The sequence below is a fragment of the Lissotriton helveticus genome, chromosome 7 (assembly GCF_964261635.1).
Source record: "Lissotriton helveticus chromosome 7, aLisHel1.1, whole genome shotgun sequence".
Taxonomy (NCBI): Eukaryota; Metazoa; Chordata; class Amphibia; order Caudata; family Salamandridae; genus Lissotriton; species Lissotriton helveticus.
This window is the reverse complement of record NC_136068.1, coordinates 1,928,536,059-1,928,554,776: the sequence shown is the minus strand read 5'-3', so window position 1 is coordinate 1,928,554,776 and position 18,718 is coordinate 1,928,536,059. Positions and strand designations below refer to the sequence as shown.

General features: G+C 44.6%; 1 protein-coding gene across 1 annotated transcript in view; it reads right to left on the bottom strand.

Moving 5' to 3' along the window:
- LOC144770910 (uncharacterized) overlaps positions 1-18,718 on the bottom strand; it is a 135,796-nt gene that overhangs the window by 91,116 nt on the left and 25,962 nt on the right. Inside the window, exons 3-4 of the mRNA XM_078655709.1 lie at positions 9,767-9,877; positions 2,928-3,041 (exon numbers count right to left, since the gene is read on the bottom strand). Coding sequence (XP_078511835.1) covers positions 2,928-3,041; positions 9,767-9,877 — 225 coding nt within the window. The remainder of the gene's footprint in view (positions 1-2,927; positions 3,042-9,766; positions 9,878-18,718) is intronic.

Here is an 18,718-nt window from a genome sequence, read left to right as displayed (position 1 = left end):
CGTGTCGGATAGTGAAGCGGGTCGCTGTAGGGGTCGCTGTCGCTCCCGCCGTGGGGCCCCTGGGTGTCGCGTGGCACAGTATCGTCGTCCCGCCTGGGCGATAGTAATGAAGAGGGGGAGGGTGACCACCCCAGTCTTGGGGGCCCGCTGCACCTCCTCTCTCCTGAAGCGTGGGGCCCCTGATCCGCCTAATTTCGCCACAGCCTCCCCTGCTCACAGTGATGGTCGCGGCAAAGAATGGCGCCGTTGGTTACCTCGATCCCGGGGGATCTGGCTCTCCGTTGTGTCCGTGGGCGCGTTGCGGCCGCGAGCAGGAGCCGCCGATAGCTTGTCGCGGCACCCGCTTCCTATCGCCGGGTCCGCAGCAGCCCGGAGCGGAGTAGGGGCCCACCAGGGAGATGGTCCTGCCCGCTGGCCGCACGCCCCCTCACGTAAGCCCGGTCGATGGTTCACCAGAGGCCGCGGTCTGCAGGCCCACTAGGCGCTCGGGAGAGCGAGTCTTCAGCCACAGTCTGGAACCTCGCGGGCCCCTCCCAGACGGAACGGACCGGTCCCTTGAGGTTCCGCCAGTCCTGGGGTGTCAGGGGTGTCGATAAAGGTTCGTCGATACAGGATAGAGTAGGATTATTTCGGAGCTCGGGTACTACGCGGCCATTCTTGTCGCCTGCTAGCTCCGCCCCCAGGCTTCTTAGGTTTTGTTAACGAAGACATTGTACACATTGCGTAAGAGACTTTAGACACCATATTCGGGCTGACATGTCAAACCCCCCCCTTCTAAGTGCCAATACGACACGACAACATAAAAACACGACCTGAGGGGAATGACTGCTACGTGCGCTACTTGAAGACGGGCAGATAGATCCGGGTTATGTTTCACAATACCGACCATCGTGCTTGCACCCCCGTTAATGAGAGACGCCACATGTCCAAGACTAAAAAAATAAATAAATAAAAAATAACAGCCATGGCCGTGGCGGTTCCTACCGGGCGCCGACGCCAACACGAGCCTCTCCTTCTAGCTTCATAGTGAGCTGCATCGACACACGCCTATTAACGCACTTGCGATATCACATTGGACTGCTTTTCAACATCTATGCTCCAAGTCCCCATAGGGAAACTTACTGATACAACCACCTGCAATATTTACTCATGGGAGCGGGCTGTTACCCATATGATGAAGATGACAAAACACCACTGTTGTTCTACAAAACAGACAAAACCTTACAGGCCTGTTTACTTATTGAGATGTGTGATTTATTGATTATGCGTACCACTAAAACATTTTGCCGCCAGACCCCAGGGTTGTCGGCCATATGGCTGTGTTTACTTGGCAATATTTTATATAGCTATTGATCCATGCGGCTGGCCCCTAGAGGTTGTAAGCTAGAAGCTGTGTATAACGCATTTTGTACAATAAAGGTCTTTAAAAAAAAAAAAAAAAATGATACGTTGAGGAGCTAATGCGTTTTGTGGGGTAAGGGGGGTGGGCACTCGACCCGGAGGTATCAGAGCACTTCACATGAGCACCAGTTGCGTTACAGATGGACACATTAATTTTTGTTAACCACAGGGAGATTAGCAGCGTTGTGATTGGTCTAAGTGCCGTGGTTCGGTGCTCAGATAGGGGCTGGCAGGCTGTGTATGTTCTCCACCCAGGCTGTAATACAGAGACGGCCGGCCAAAGCACCATGCAAACTTTAGGTGCTGCCACCACTCCTTTCCCTGTGACGAGGGGAGCCCTCCCACCTGGTTTTAGCTGCAAGCTGAATACAAAAAACAAAATTATAATAACAAACGTTATTATCATTTTATTTTTTGTATTCAGCTTGCAGCCGAGGCGGTGCGGCGACGCCACTGGTTTTATTGCATTTTTTTTTTTTGCAGAGTTTTATATAGCGCGAACTAGAACCGAACCGAATCAGTTAGCAGAGCGCTTTACATAGCACCAGTTACGTTACATGAGGACAGACACACATTCATTTTTTAGGCACGGGGAGATTAAGTGATTTGCCCAGAATCACAGGGGGTTTTTGGCGTCGTTACCGGGACTCGAACCAAGTTCCCCAGGTCCGAGGTCGAGCGCCTTAGCCGTTAGGCCAACCCCTCTCCCCATTTGGACAATGGATGGATTTACCCGAGGACTGAAAAACAAATCTGAAACACCTCTATAAAATATGGAACTTTACGTCCAGGAAAAACAGATATAATAATTAAATCTTGATGGACCTTGTGAATACACTAAATCCAACTGAACATTTATGTGTGATTTCTTTCATAACTATGTCGCAGTGTTTACTTTCAGGACATTGAGGGCAGGGTGTAGGTCATTCTGACTGTAAACTGTAAATATGACAGCATTGCTTTCATGGGCCAGGAACCGCATGGGATTCTGGGTACAGTTCATGGTGAACCTTCATGCATTAGTTAAACCTGCTGCCTTCAAGAACCTATAACAAATAGACTTGGAATTCCGTGCCAGTGAGGACGGTCTAAAGTCCAAACCGCCTTACAAAGGTATCCCTCGTCAGAAAGGTTTTTATCTATAACGGAGCTACCCGGGATCCAGAGGATTAGACTTACCCGTTTGGTTGTACCCGAGCTGCACAAGTGCCACTGGCAGCCACTGCAATTCGTTGAACTATGGCTACTTTCGTGTTTGTAGTTCTTTGTGGCTTTTACTGAACAAATAATAAAATGCAGAAAGCAAGTCCAATATACAGAAAATAGGTCAAGACGCAGCATTTAACAGCGCACTGTAATGTGAAATCATTGTATTGGAACATTTGCAGTCTGTACCATTTAAGACACTTTGACAATGCGGAATAGGACTTCCATTCAAAATTTTGTTTTGGTTAGAGAGGCACAGGGACAGTTTATACTGTAATTACAACCAGGAAAGCACAGTGATCACATCTTTTATTTTGTACCTGGGCTCAGACAATCCTTTCTTTTTCTTCCTAGTTTATCTCTAGGTTGGTTTACACGCAGGTTTCTTTCTCTCTTCATGCTGAAGCCCTCGTCAGGCTTGGTGACTGGATCACCTGCAGAGTGAAGAACAAAATGCTTGATTTGCTCTCACTACAAATTGATTTTCCAGTTCTTTTAGACCCATATCTGATCCCTCATCTCATTTTATTGATGGCACGTGAACCCTACTCATCTTTGTCTACATCGCTTCAAGTGATCTTGTGCCAGTGAAAAACAAGCTTGGGCAAAAACAATAGGTCTTGCCTACGCAAGAGCTATTGGCTTTGCCAATATGTTTCAGCCATGTTGTACACCAGCGTGGCTGCTGCTCAGCAGGGCTAGGTGTTAGTGGGGTAAAGGAAAGTGGCATGAAGTAGTGTGTCAAAGTGGAGTAGAGTGGAGTCAAGTAAAATGTCAGAGTGGCATGGAGGGAGTAGTGTGTCATAGACTGAAAGGGCGTAGAGTTGAGTGGCGTAGAGTGAAGCAGAGTGTCGTACAGTGGAGTGGCACAGAGTGTCGTTGAGTAGAGTGGAGTGGTGTAGAGGGTGTTGCGTAGAGTTGAGTAGAGTGTTGTGGCACAGAGTGGAGAAGAGTGCGAGTGCAGTTGAGTTTAATGGAGTAGAGCGTCATAGAGTGGAGTATCGTACAGTGTGGTGTAGGAGTGGAGCAGAGTGGCCTAGAGTGAAGTGGCGTAAAGAACAGTGGTGCAGAGTAGATTGGCGTAAAAGGCAGTAGAGTGCAATGGCTTTGAGTGGGGTAGAGTACAGTAATGTAGAGCAGAGTGGTGTTGAGTGGAGTAGAACAGAATGCAGTGGCGTAGTGTAGATTGTTTCTCAGTACAGTGAAGTGGTGCAGAGTGGAGCAGTTCATGGCAGAATAGAGTGGTGCAGGGCAGGGTGCAGAGGTGTAGAGCTGAGTGGTGTAGAGTGCAGAGGTTCAGAATAGATTAGAGTGGCGTGGAATTATCAAAGTGTAGTGGCAAAGAGGGCACTTGCATACAGTGCAGTAGAGTGGCGAAAAGTTGAGTAGTGCAGATTACAGTGCAGAGGCAGAGAGTGCAGTGGCAGAGTGGAGTGCAGTGGCATAGAGTGGTGCAGCACAAGGGCATTGGGGTAAAGTGTTGCTCAGTAGAGTATAGTGGCATAGAGTGAAGTGGTGCAAAGTAGATTGGGGTAGAGTGCTGTAGTGTAGAGTGCATTGGTTTTCAGTTTAGTGTAGTGTGCAGTGGCGTAGAGTAGACTGTTTCAGAGTAGAGTGGAGTTGTGCATGGTAGCATACAGTGGCGAAGAGTGCATTGGCGAAGAGTGAAGTAGCGAAGAGGGCAGTGTATAGATTAGAGTGGTGTAGAGTAGAGAGGCGTAAAGTGGAGTGACAGTGTGGAGGTACGCTGAGTGGAGTAGTGTGGAGTGGTGTGGAGTTAGAGTGGTGTAAAGTGGAATATACATGCTGCGGTGGCACACTGCGATTACAGACAACACATCTTCAATTGTAATGACAATGCAACATTGGAACAAACATACAATTTTACAGATAAAAGTATACAGCACATAAACGAAAATGTTTGGAAATGTCATCATTTAGTGTACTGATTGTTTAGATCGTATTCAAGTATGTTTCCACCACGCTTCAGATTTACAAAAAAATGGCATCATTTGTGCTTTTCTAATTCGGAGATATATTGGAATATCTGCACAGTTCATTTACAGATATTTAAATGTTATTGTGTGCTAGAAAAAATAACATCATACAGCATTCCTCAAACACTCCTCGAGTAGCCAGCATAGCATGATTGTCACATAAATCCACTCACTTTGAAGTCAGGGAAAGAAAAGTAATCACAAATCTCCCTGGAAGACAGAGCCTGACATTTGACCCCTGTTTCTGAATGCATAGTAAATATGATAAGATAAGGACAAGATTTAAAGGTCAGTTTACAGAAATCCAGTACTAGTGGAAGAATATAGTAATTAGGGTTTGAGCAAAGGAAGGGACGAACTCAAGCTGGACGCCCTAAAACAAATAGAGACAGCAAAAAAAAAGCAAAGGAATGTGACCACAAAACCAATGGCCTGCAATGGGCGGAAATCCATTCCCAGGGTAGCTTTCCGAATGCCCCCAATAAGGCGTTAGCCAACCAGGCAGCTGCGCTGTATGGTAGGCTTCAACCAAAAAAGATGCTCCATTTCCCTGTAAACCTATAGAGTACAGGTCACTTGGACATCCAACAAGTAATTGAGAGTCCGTAAGCGCCTTTAGACATCTACTGGAACTCTAAGACGTCAAGGGATACACTTGAGCAGTGTGTATGGGGTTTCAGCACAGAGATTTGGAAACAGAGATTTAAAGACCGAGATAGCCCTGCAGGAAGAAGAATGCCTTCGTTACTGGGTGATAAAGAAACTGTATCATGCATTAATGAAGATAAATGTAAACTGGGGAATTGAGGCGATAGACTGGATAAGTATTCCTACACTTCATTTTGAAAAAAAGTTGAACATGGATGGATGCACTGCAGGGTAGAAGCTGACCTGGTTGCGGCACAGAGAACTCCCCACGCCCCAAAGACCAGGTAGTTAGAGATGTGGTTGACTCTTTGATTAATTGGTCAACTCAGAAAGGTACTAATGATGTAACCCATCACTACACTCAAGACTGGTACGTACAGCAGCCTGTGGTCGATCAAAAACACATCGAAAGCTACACAGTAAAAGCTGAGTAGCTGAGACAGTCGCCCGCAGAGGGAGAAGCTCGATGGACCCGTGACTGGGTAGGAACTATGAAATGAAATGAATGAAATGAAAATAGATTTATAAAGCGCATGGCTGCCCGAGAGCGTCCCAGCGTTGTAGGCGCTGTAAGCTAAAGCTTGCAATCATGGATATGCAAGGAGGTAAAAAGCCCAGGCCGGATGGCCTACCGCCCAAGTTAAACAAACGTGCACCAGACTTGCTATTAAACGACTGGAGATTCTGACAGTATGACCTAGACAGAGGCAGAGTTGCACATTCTATACAAGAGGCGCTGCAGTTTCTGAGAGTGATGCCCAGACGGGACACCCATGCTAACCAGGATTCGTGCTGGCCGGGGGTGCAGTAGCTGATTTACAGAGACTAGCACAATATCTACATTCCTTGAAAATACATACAAATGACTGATTGGTGGCATCCTTTGATATATATATATAAAAAAAAGCCTTTGACTCAGTACGATGGGAGTTTTTATTTGAAGGATTGAAGGGTTTTGATTTTGGTCCCCAATTCAATTGATGGGTTGGATTGCTGTGCACGTGCAGTGGAACTATGATCAAAACCATCAGGGTTGTCGTGGACAGCTATTCCTTCGGACATGCAGTAGACAGGGTGTCAGTTGTGCCTGTCCTGTGTGACCTGGCTGTAGACTCACTGGTGTGCGTCCACTGCAGTGAGTTAAGGGACAGTGGTAATCACAGGTGGTAGCTTTTAAATTGTGACATTGCCTTTAGCCGCAATGGAGGCAAACGTTGAAACCGCAGGGGGGCATGCATTAAATACAAATTAATTTTCAAGAAAAAACTTCATTGGACATCACTTCCAGCAGAAATAATTTCTACGCCACACTCGTGACAATCACCAAGATTCCGATTTATTTTATTCAAAATATAAGTGGCCTAGCTCTTTCCAGAAAACAAAGAAAGAATGCTGGTTCAGGCCAGAAATAAATAAAATAACTTTAAAAGGAATCCTCACAACTTGGCCTACTGATATTTTCTATGTCATAACCTCAGTCGAGAGACCATCTTTTGCCACCAGAAACCCCATAAGAACGCAATAAGGTTTACCAAGAAAACTGGAAACGTCTGGCTACATGCGATGGGGGCTCCATGGGCTACAGCTCAAAACACACATCCAATCTAAGGCCAGCTGCCTCCTCCAGCAATGTTTACATGACCAAGCTGCCAAGTATCTACAAGATAACAATTGTTCTACACAAGTCTCTGCCCGAGGGTCTTGTTGGTAAATCCTTATTTCTTGAACTCTAAACACTTTTCCTGCACCAAAACCTCCTTTCAGGCCCTCAGTGATGGTTTTTCTGACGTTAATGACTTTCATCAAACTACCTAGTCTAACAGACAAACGTGAATCCTCTCTACTAATCCTCCTTGACCTCTCTGCCGCCTTCAACACTGTCCATCATCCCACCCTTCTTAACAACCTTGAAGCTCGCTTCGGTCTCGAGGGCACCGTACTCAAATGGTTCTCTTCATTCCTTCAAAACAGATCCCAACAAATTAAGCTCAGTCACTGCCTCTCCAAGCCCCAACCTGTCTCACTTGGTGTTCCGCAAGGCTCTATCCTCCCCCCGCCTTATTTAACTTATTTATGGAACCTCTCACCCTCATCCTCAAAAAGCTAAACTATGCTATCACCTCTATGCTGACGACACCCAACTTTACTACAGGATTAAATCTCACAATGACATCCTCCACCTCAACGAGACCCTGATTAAAGTACAAACTTGGTTCCATCTTAATCACCTCAAACTTAACCCGAAAAAAACTGAAATCATCCTTTTCACTCCCAAAAATAACTCCCTCCCCATTCAACTTTGGATTAAGGATATAACAGCTCTCAACTGCTCCCTCTCCCCCTAGAATTCTGTCAAATCCTTAGCCATCAGCGTTGATTGAAACCTGAATCTCATCCCACTCTCATCAATGCTGCCAAGGGTGCCCTCTTCACCCTCCACAACCTCAGAAAACTCAAACCTTTCGTACCAGCAGACGACTTTAAACCGTTGTCCAATCACTTGTCCTTTCCCGTATTGACTATGGTAACGCCACACTCGCTGGCACCCCTAAAATCCACCAAGCTCCGAACAAATGTGTTCTCAACCTTGCCGCAAGACTTAACTCAGATTGTAAAAAATACGACCACATATCTCCGGTCCTAAAAAACCTCAATTGGCTCCCAATAGAAGGTAGATCCACCTACAAGATTGCATGTATCACACACAAAGCACTTCACCAAAACACCCCCTCCTACCTGGCGGAGAAATTGCAAAAAGCTGGGTGCACCAGGTCCCTGAGGAGCTCTAACTCCCTCGTCCTTATCCCTCCTAAACTCAAACATAAAAAAGCCCAATCCCGTGCTTTTTCGGGGAACGCCCCCACGATCTGGAATTCTCTCCCCAAAGATCTTCGATGCAACCCTTCGTACCCCCTCTTCAAAAAGAGACTCAAAATACTCCTTCTCAACAAATATTGGGGAACGTAATTTCTCTTTATTCTGACACTCTTCGCTCCTGGCTCCCTGTTTCTCGCCTCCTCTCAACCCCTTCCCCACCTCCCATCCCTCATCCCCCCATGTCTACACCCCTAACTACCTCTGAATTTCTACACTACCCCATCCCTATTGATCTCCATCCCCTCCACTCCCCCCCTCCCATTCTAATAACTTGTTTTATACCACTCATATTGAAATGCACATTGTTTATTTTGTTGCAAATGTTATCTAACTTGTAAAGCGCTCTGATACCATTGGGTCCAGCAGCGCTATATAAAACCTTGGAAATAAATAAAATAAATAAATAAATATTTCTAGTCATTTTTCCTGGTCTTTTTGAAGTTATGATTCTATAAACTATGCTCTGCTCAGTGTCTTACTTCATTCTGCCAGAGATATGCCTTAGCGTTGTTTTTATTTGGGTTTCTCTTGCATATGCTCTCCCTTTCATAATACCCGTTTTCTTATTTCCTAAGTATTTCTTCTTTTTTTGCTTTCTTGTTTCACACAAGTGTCTGCTCTTCATCTCTCCTCTTAATGTCTCTCATTTTCCCATTTCGTATTGTTCTCTGTTCTTTCTCCCATGGTGGTAGCACTCCAGATCAAATGAGGGTGTGGAGAGGAGTTACAGGGAGAGACCACTGCCAGGCTGCCTTGTAAAGCATCGGAGAGTGATATTTCAAAAGCTGCCCCTAGATGTAGACGCTGCTGATAGAGGGAGGATCATGCTGAGTCCACAGGAGATGCCCACAGAGCATGACTTACTACATACTCTGGAAGGATTGTGGCAGTGGCTATCTCTTCCAGTTTGCCTAAAGGTGTGCACAGTGCTGCTAAGAAGTCAGGCCGTACAGCTTACAAGTGAGAGCATATAGCAAGCTGAGTGTGCTAGTCTGTGGACAGTTTCTATAATGGTCACCCTAAAACTCCCTGCACAGCTGGAACATGAGAACTCACCCAAAGAAACACTGCTGAAGATTTGCTTAACTTTGTGGTGCTCTGTTGTATGGGGATTTGGCCCTTGGCTCTAAAAAACTTGGAGACCAGATATGCAGCTTGTTCATGTTAATTTTGCACGACTTGGTACTGGAGACGAGAGGTACTGTTTAGAGAGTGACAAACTTGAAACTGCGTATTCACACATCACCTTCCTCGTTATGATAAGAATGCTGCCGACTATTGTTTGGATCGTGCAGCCACCGTACTAATCGTGTACAAAAATCTTACAATTTTATTCTGTAGGAAACCTGCAAATGAAAACATCAAGTGCAACAGTTTATTGACTTCCTGATTGTTACTGGCATGAGTCAACATGTCCAGTAAAACACCCATAAAGCAGGATAAACACAAAACATTACAAGTGTTGAGTTGTCTGCACCAGTGAGATGATTCTAGTTCCACTAACTATGGATGTGTGACTCTATAATCATCTCCTCTCTGTATTTAAGTACATGCAAGTGACTGCAAGTATGTGGTGGCTGTGGAAAGGTCAGTCCAAAAGATACTCTCAGGACATACTTATTTTACTTTGCACTTACTAGGAGAAGCGTTAACACCATTCCTCTTCCCAGACAGCGGGATTCCCACATGGCACAGATCTTGTGCTGCTTTAGCCCTTAAGGAAAAGACAGTATTGGCAATAAGCGGGCCTGTTAAAAAAAAGAAACCAGTCTGTTAATTATGGCATAAGTACATGCACATAGGTGAGCATTACCGGCTGTTACAGTTGATGCCGAACGTAAGCTTCCCCATGACACAGCTGCATAAAAAAGCAAAAACTACCAGGCGTAACAAAGTTTGATAAACCATGGGATACAAATACTGACACAGACACAGAAAGATACAAATAAAGCACTGCCCAATATGTTAGAGAAAGGTAAAGCACATCATCATGAACACTGTAGTTAGGTCTAGAGATACCAGTGTAATCTAAGGACAGAAAGAAACAGAGAAGACATGTTAAGCACAGGGTGAGCAATACAGAAGGGAATGTAACGGCACAAACAAATGTCTACCCACGGTTAAAGATAAAGAGAAGTGAACTGTTAAAAACAGAGGATGTCAAGGGAGGAAAATGAACGGGATTCATTAGGACACATGTTTGCAGGAAGAAACAAAGTGCATAGTAGATAACAGTGCAGCTAAGTAAAAAGAACAATGTCCATAATAAGGCAATAAAGTGATACGATGTCATCCATTTGATAAGATTATGGCGAATCCTGTAACCCCGTCTCTGCTACCTTGGCTTTTGTTTAAAGTTTTGCACAGAAAATCTGTGATCACGGTTTAGCACCTGGGGGCGGTGCTTTGGCTCTGGTCATCCTTTTAGCCCTGAGATAGAATTTGGCACGCACCAGGTAGGGGAAAGAACACAATCAATCTGGCAGAATAGAAAATGTGAGGGAAGAGCAGCGCAGGGATCTACAATTCTGTACAGATGGTCTCTAGGAGGGGACTGAGAGCACCACAACATGCTACCGTCTGAACTTGGCAAGATGACAAGCCTCTGGACCTCATCTGAGGACTTTGGGAGCCAGAGAGTATGATTGCACTGCTTGTTCATTCTGTGACTACTGGTCATGTGTCCCATGCCAATTAGTCAATAGCTGAGAGTTGTACTTTTTGACTCTCCCAACTTCAATCTCGTCTCATGCCACACAATAAGGCCCCACTTGGTTTCAGGAAGTGAACAAGCACTTCATGAAACCAAGTGGGGCCTAACAGACTGACTTACAGCAAACCGAATCAAACACACATTTGTCCCTCCATCCTAGGACCATGCCTAAAATGGTCTCAACAAAAACAGAGGAAGGGTTTTCACTCCTGTAAGAGGGAATTCAGAACCGAATAAGAGGCCATCTTCAAAGGTGTCCAGAAATTACGAGAGAAACTTTGGTCTAAGACTGAAGCTCAGAGTAAGGATTTAAATTCACTTGGCATTAGGGGTTAGAAGACAGAGACAAGAGTCTAGGGGGATGGACACACAGAAATTCATTTGGTGTGTATGCTAGCCGGAGAAAATTAAACATTTTATATGAAAGAGATGCTTTCCTTCAAAAATGCCAGCTCCTACCTGGTGGTAGAGCTCTTCTGCCTTTCTCAGCAACATCAAAAGCATTTTGTTATGCTGGAGGTAGCCTACATTTCTCTATTGACAAAGCCATTTTTACCCAATAAACTGTTCTAAATGGATGTGCATTTCTAAGCTCCACTCAGTCCGCCCACCAGAGCATATCAGAGGTCCTGCACTTCTAATGGGGGCACAAAACTGAAGCACAGCAAGAGCAGCGTCGGCGGGTCCACCGCTTTATAAAACTCTAAAAAATAAAATAAAAAAATATCAATTTCAGGGCTGGCAGACGAGGCTGAGGTCCAAATGTTCAAGATGGCACCGGCCGACCTTGAGGGAGAGGTGTTGCTGCAGGAAGGCTGGGGCAAGCTGCTATAGGAGCGCGGTGCAGAGAATAGCATTGGTGTTAAGGAGTGGTGGCTGCAGCCAATTGCCTCAGAGAGACAAAGATGCACCATGTCAGATGTGGCGCCTGTGTGCAGGATAGCACCTGACTCCTCAAGGTGCCTGTGAACAGAGTTAGTAAAAAGGCCTGAGCCCTGAGGCGGTCTACCAGCAATGCAAAGTCACAAATAGGGAGGTAAGCTTTACCATGAGTATAGGCAGATGCAGGGATGGGCTGAAGGTGACAGATCAGAGCATTTATTAACCCTAAAGATGAGAGCAACGGCACTGTGCAACAGAATGTGGAGGCGGAGGGAGATGCGTGTGATACAGAGTTGACTGGAATCATAACCTTATTCTTCCCAGAGTTTTATATAGCACGAACTTGGCCTGAAGGTATCGGGTATCGGAGCCCTTTACATAGAACCAGTTGTGTTACATGAGGACACATACATTTTTGGTAGGCACGGGGAGTTTAAGTGATTTACCCAGAATCACAGGATGTTCAGCGTCATTGCCAAGACTCGAACCCAGTTCCCCAGATTCGAGGTAGAGCGCCCTAGCCCGTAGGCCACATCCTCTCCCCTACAACGTGCATTGGCATCTTTGCATACACAGAACCTTGCTCCTAAATAGAGGCTACTCTCACATAATTGAGAGAAGAGAAGACAGGAACATGCAATAGGTTGAAGGGTCAACAAAATTAATTAGCAGTGGGTGCTTTAAAGGGGACAAAGCAACGTAGAACGTGGTCTTCCAGAAACTAATGAAGAGTGCCTTCTGCCCAACAGGGAGAACTAGAGAACCTGTAGAGGGAAAGGAAAAGCGACCCAGATGGTCACTGACTTTCATAGGAAGTGAGCTCCAGATCAGTATACAAGAGAGGGAGCTTAGAGAGCTCTTGAGGAAAGCAGCACACCTCCGTCTATCTAGTACAGTGATACTCAAAGTACAGCCCGGGGGCTGCTTGCGGCCCTCTTGACCTTTACCTGCGGCCCCCCTGATAAACAGCAGCACAAGCTGATGTTTAGCTGCTGAGCACCAATATCCTGAATATTTATTTTAATAAACGGGCAAACATTTATTAACTTGCAAAGAAATACCTGTTGGTTCATTTAGCATTTTTTCAGACCTCCTTACACATTCTCTGACCCACCCAGAACCATCACCACCCTGCTGGCATCAGTGCGGCCCTCGGTCACACTACAGAATGTACTTTGTGGCCCCCTGGGCAAATGTTTGTGAGTACCCATGATCCAGCACCATCCACTCCTATAATGCACAAGAGTGAATGAGTCATTTAGGAGTGACCAAGAAGGTGGTAAAGAGGTGTCAGATGACACCCAGTATGAAGCAAAGGTTGGCAAGCCAAAAAAGCAGGTGGCCAAACAAATGCAGATATAATAATCTGATATCTACAGAATGCACACAGTACATGAGCTAGGATGACTTACGGTCATGACATCTGCCAAGGCAAGTAAGGTGCAAAGCATCAAAGACATGATGCAGCACAGCAAGCTCAGAAAGTCAGACTAGCAAGAAGTGGATTAGCAGGGCTCTGGAGTTGACAAAAGAAAGGCATCCATAACAATGGCCTTGCGGATCACCAGATCACTGGCACCTTCTAAGAACATATCTTCACAGGCCTGAGGGATCAAACGGCGCCAGTTTGAATCGACCCACAGAAAGAACTTAAAGATATAAGAAAATATGTGACTGACCTGAGAGGCAGAATCAACAAACTGGAGGAGATAGTGGATGAATTGGGCATACCCATAAAGTAATAACATGGTGAATAAGTGCACTGTCGTTTAAAAGAAACAAGAGGCTTAGAAAAATCACTCAAGAAGGAACAATGTGAGAATCAGCGGTGTATCAAAGGGAACAGAAGGCAAGGACATGTGTGTGTCCCTTTTTGCAGCTCTAATGAAAGAACCTGTTGATTGAACATTTAGGCTGAAAAGAGTTCACAGGGTGACTACAAACACCAAATACAATCCCTGCCCCCTGACATACTGACAACGTACTACTTATGCTACACTACTTTGAGGAAAAAAACCTGACGTCCAAATTAGCGGATGGGTGCAACATCTCAAATAAAGGGGTGAGACTGCAGATCTATCAGGGCTAGTCTGTCACACAAAAAGAGGATGCTCAAACCAACAGCGTGTGAGATCGCAGAGGGCGCCTGTTGGGAATCTCTTTTGCTTGAAAACAACTAAATTGCTCTGAGAAGCATGTCAAATCCTGGGCATCACAGAGGACAAAGAAAGTTTGGAAGGCAACACAGAGGATTTGGGAGCAAGTGAAGATTCAAAACAGAAAAGGAGGCCCAACAGCTACTGAACAGAGCCGAGAGACTGTAAATATTCAGGCAGACCAACCGCCTGGGAGGTGATCAGGAGGATGCCAGGAGAACTCGGACTTCGAGAAATGATGGGGATTATAGTGACATACAGTGCTGCCACCAACAAAGAGGAATCAATTTATATAGACACATTGTTTTACTTGCAAATTGTGTGGCCGGTGGTCGAGAGAACTCCAAGCAGATATGGAAATTAACTTGTGGAAGGGCTGGAAGGGAGTAAAATAGTCTCCCCTCGCAAAGACGTTACATGTTCTCATACGAATCGAGAGACATTATCAGGGAATGACATACCAAGAGAGGGAAGTAATTGGCATGCATGCCATCCTTATGTTTGGCTCAAATTAGAAATTCTACAGTTCGGGAGTGGATTGAAGTTGGAGGTGTTTCAGTTGTTGGGATGAGGGTGACATTCAGTATAAGGTGAGGATGGGAGACCAGCAGTCTATGGGAGAGGGAAGTAACAATAGCCCTTTCACAGGTCAGTCAGGTGACTTATTGAAGGACACAGACCCACAACTAGCAGGAGGACATGGCATCCAATAATTTCACTTTTTGCACTGTTAGGGCGTTAACAACCCTGCCCACCAATTAGTAATTTTCAAAAGAACTCAAAACAGAAGACACAGTCATTGCTTTCTTGCAGGAAACACATCTCCTTGTTGAAAACTGTAAGTGTTTGCCTATTATACCTGCCAAAGTGATGCATGGCCTTAGTTAGGAACAAAACTGGAGGGGTTCTTGTCTTGTTGTCCACATGCTTTCCATACACAATACAAAACATTGTCAAAGATCCAGCAGGATGGTGTGGCTTCTTTATTAGACATTGCAAGAGATAGTGAAGAAGGCCACGCCTGTGGTTAAAGAGCAAAATACCCAGAGGTAGGAAAGGACCGGAGTCATATCCACAAACGGGAGAGCGATGTTGGAAGATGTGGGCCTAGCTGACAATCAAAGGCGCATGCCCACAAATCCTCTGTGCACATAGATAACGTTCCATCAGACAAGTGCATTTTGGCAACAATATGTGATGCGGAGCAAGAGCCAAGAACACAGTCTGATCCAGGCTAAATGACCAGCACACTACAAGGACCAGGTGACATTGAAGACGAGAGGAACATGGGCTTGAAAGCTGAATGAATATCTACTGGTCTTGTCCAAGGAGCCATGATTTCTAGGAAGAGCTTTTGGACGAACTGCCAGAAGTACAATGCAAGATGAATCTGCAAGGCAACAAAGACTATTCAGAATGAGTCACCCGTAGACTGAAATAGAACTAGACTGCCATAGTGTGGGGTCAGAAAATAGACAACGGTGAGAAAATGAGGTTGGGAGGGAAATGCTGTGGGTTTACTTATGATGAAATAGACAGCTAAAAGCAATATGTCCACTGCTAAACGCAATGCCGTAGGGTTGTGAAAAAAATCAATAAAGAAGTAAAACATAACACATTTTCACAAATCAGGAGTCACCACACCCTCAAAGGAAAAGACTGATATAATGTAATTTCCAAATATCCTCGAGACCAATAGTGCTCATTATCAAATATATGAAGCTGTTCATAAACATTATTCTACTTGGAGGCAGAGAGGAGGTGCTTTCTAGCAGCCTTGGTGTCCTTAGATGCCAAGAAAGCCTTTGATAGGGTGAACTGGGCCCTTTTGGTGTGGGTGCTTTGGAGTGTGGACGCTAAGTTTGCCTTGCAGATAGATACTGGATAACTAACTAAACACAGAATAAAGCATCTACTCTCCAAAGAGCAATGGAAGATAGAAGAACATGCGATAATAATCTCCTGAATTGATACCAGCAATTTTAACAGGTTTTCCAACTAATGTCTTAACACCTATCAAGACTGATACTTCGTTTCACTGAGCATCGGATTGCAGAGCAAAAAAACATGTGGTCACATCGCACCAATTTTGAGGAATTTACAATAGCGGTCTTTAAGGTTTGGATAACATTTTACATTGAGTCTCTCATCTTCAGCGCACTCACACAGGTAGTCTGATCTACCTAGCAGATATATAGGTAACTTCATAAAGCAGAAGAGACTTTAGGAGCTAGAACACTCTCCAACTGGAAATACTGAAATTCCAAAGGGCCCCGGTCCTAAGGCAATCATACTCTAGGGCAGCAGTGACCATCAGGAAGACCCTGCTAGTACAACCAAGAACATCCACGGACATCTTGTCATTCCAAGAAGGAGTAAAGACCAACTTCTTCAGGATGTATCTAAGATGGTGGTGAAGGGAACGGTGCTAGAAGTTACAAGCCATGGGGGAAATCAACTCACTAAAAGACTCCTGAATAGAGACAGTTCCTTGTCAAAAATAATCTTATTGTGTTCTCAGGTAACCCTCTCCAAATTTCTGCTTGATATTAGGAAATTACAATAGGGTATCCTTCCCTGTTTACTACCACAGCTTATATTCACTCCATGTCTCTTGTCCATTTGTACTTTCACATTTTCCCTCAACAAACTACCCTAGAGACAGTAATCCCTCGTCTCATGTTGTTTCAATGTGCACATAGATTCTCAGACATTCAATGTAAAGTGCACTAAAGAAATATAAATAAAAGGTTGTCGATGTAATGGCTGCAACTTTGCCTCCCTTCAGATGTGAGCTACCGTCTCTTTTTTTTGCAAAATACCAGAGTGACAGATACCAGGGATCCTGAAATTTAGGGGAACTTTTTGGGAGGAGTGGGGGATAATCTTGAGGGGTGAGGGGGGAGCTAAACTGACCCTCTTCAGCGACAATATGCTCTTGATGTTGGGCTCCCGAGATCAGTCATTTCTGGGTCACACTGACCAGATGCACATCTTTAGGTAGCTAAGCCTTCCCTCTCATTTCACCTTTGTGGGCCCAGGATTCCATTTTGCTATTGGAAACCATGATAATCCCTTGGGTAACATAGTTATATAAAGCTGACTTTACTCGTTATGCTTCAAAATTACCAACTGAGGTTGACCAGGATATTGGTTAGGAAGGCTTGATGAAATCAAAATGAAGCCTAGAGACTCACAGTTGTCTGAAGCCCTTTCAGTCAGGATGGAACTGGTATTCTTTGGTAAATTGAACCTGATCTCTAAATTCTTGAAACTCAGACTAAGACAGTTCTGATGTCATACAACAAAACAGCATTTAGGACGCTGTTTAACATGAATACTCTCACCCTGCACACCTATTAAATTTACAAGAGTTTAGTCTGTTACTTAACAATCCAGGTTTAAAATGAATGATTTCCTGCTCTAGTCTTGGAACTTAGGCTCGTGGCTCAATATACAGGTTAAAAAGAAGGTGAGATAATGCTTGTCCGATTCCTCTATCTTGAACTTCTGAGTAAGATTTCTGAGGACTAATAAACTAGCCTCAATCGATTCATATAGTGCTTGTATAAAATTGAATTCACAGTCTATGTAAATCCTCTCACTGGAAAATGGAATGACCATTTCAAAGGCTTTAGCCATGTCTACAGGTATACTGTCTAGGTATTTTTTTGTATTCCTCTGCAACATCTATCAAACCAAACAGCAAATGAATCAACCCTTGTATCGGTTTCCCAGGAACTAAACTATTTTGGTCACTGTGGATTCAATAGCTCAACCGTCCACTCAATCTCTTTGTCAGCACACTGGCAAATATTTGCCAATCACAATTTAGCAAGAAGCTGGCCTATATGACTCACATTTTAAGGATATTTCCCTGGTTTCAAAATATGGAAATCGTTGCAGCATTCCAGGAGCTGAGGATTTTTAGTCTTTCTAGTAAGAGTGAATTAAAAATCTCTTTAAATTTAAGCTATTATATCAAGTAACACCGTATGTGCCTCCCCCAGGATACCATCAGGGCTGGCTGCTTTCCTCCTTATAATCTTCCCCATAGCCAATATGATTTCTTTTCAGTTTTTGGTCAATTTACATAACTTGAGTGTCTGTAAGAGTTGGGACACCAGCTTTCTCTAGCGCGAGACTGTACGAGGGTGGACTAACTCAAACATGCATAAGTATTACAAAAAACGTCCTCTATCCCTGAAGGAGTATTTATGAGCATCACTGGTCTCGGGTGGGATAGATAAATGGAGGGGATCATTTACTTTGGCTATCAACAAATAAAATTGTGGTGCTCTAAACTAAAATGGCCCCAAGAAAATATTTCGGAGATAGAAGCCACACTTCATCACTAGGGTCCTAGAAGGAAGGAGGTTGCTTATTGGTATGCATGCCTATTGGAATATGAAGAAAGAGATGCCATGGCATGCTATTACATCTGGGACCCAGACTTGTCCTTGTTTAGGACAGAAAACCTATGGCAAGTACCTCTAAAATGTTTATATAAAACGGGTTAATTTGCTCACTTAAGAGGAAACATTATTTCACCCTGTAAGGAATGCACTGGTCTCCCAAACAGCTGGTGAAGTTCTCCAATCTGGATGAAGGCGTGCACCCAAACTCAGGGGGGCGACCTTCATATGATCGTAAGGTGCCCAGTGCTAGAGTCCCAGTCTGATGCTATAGGTAAGGCGATCAATGAAATATTTCAAGGACGTAAGCCCCTCTCTTATCATCTTTGGAATCATGGAAGAATGGGAGTCATCTGATGGAGGCAGATAGAGGCCTCTTATTGTACTTGATCCTCTTAGCCACGACTATGAGTTGGAAATATT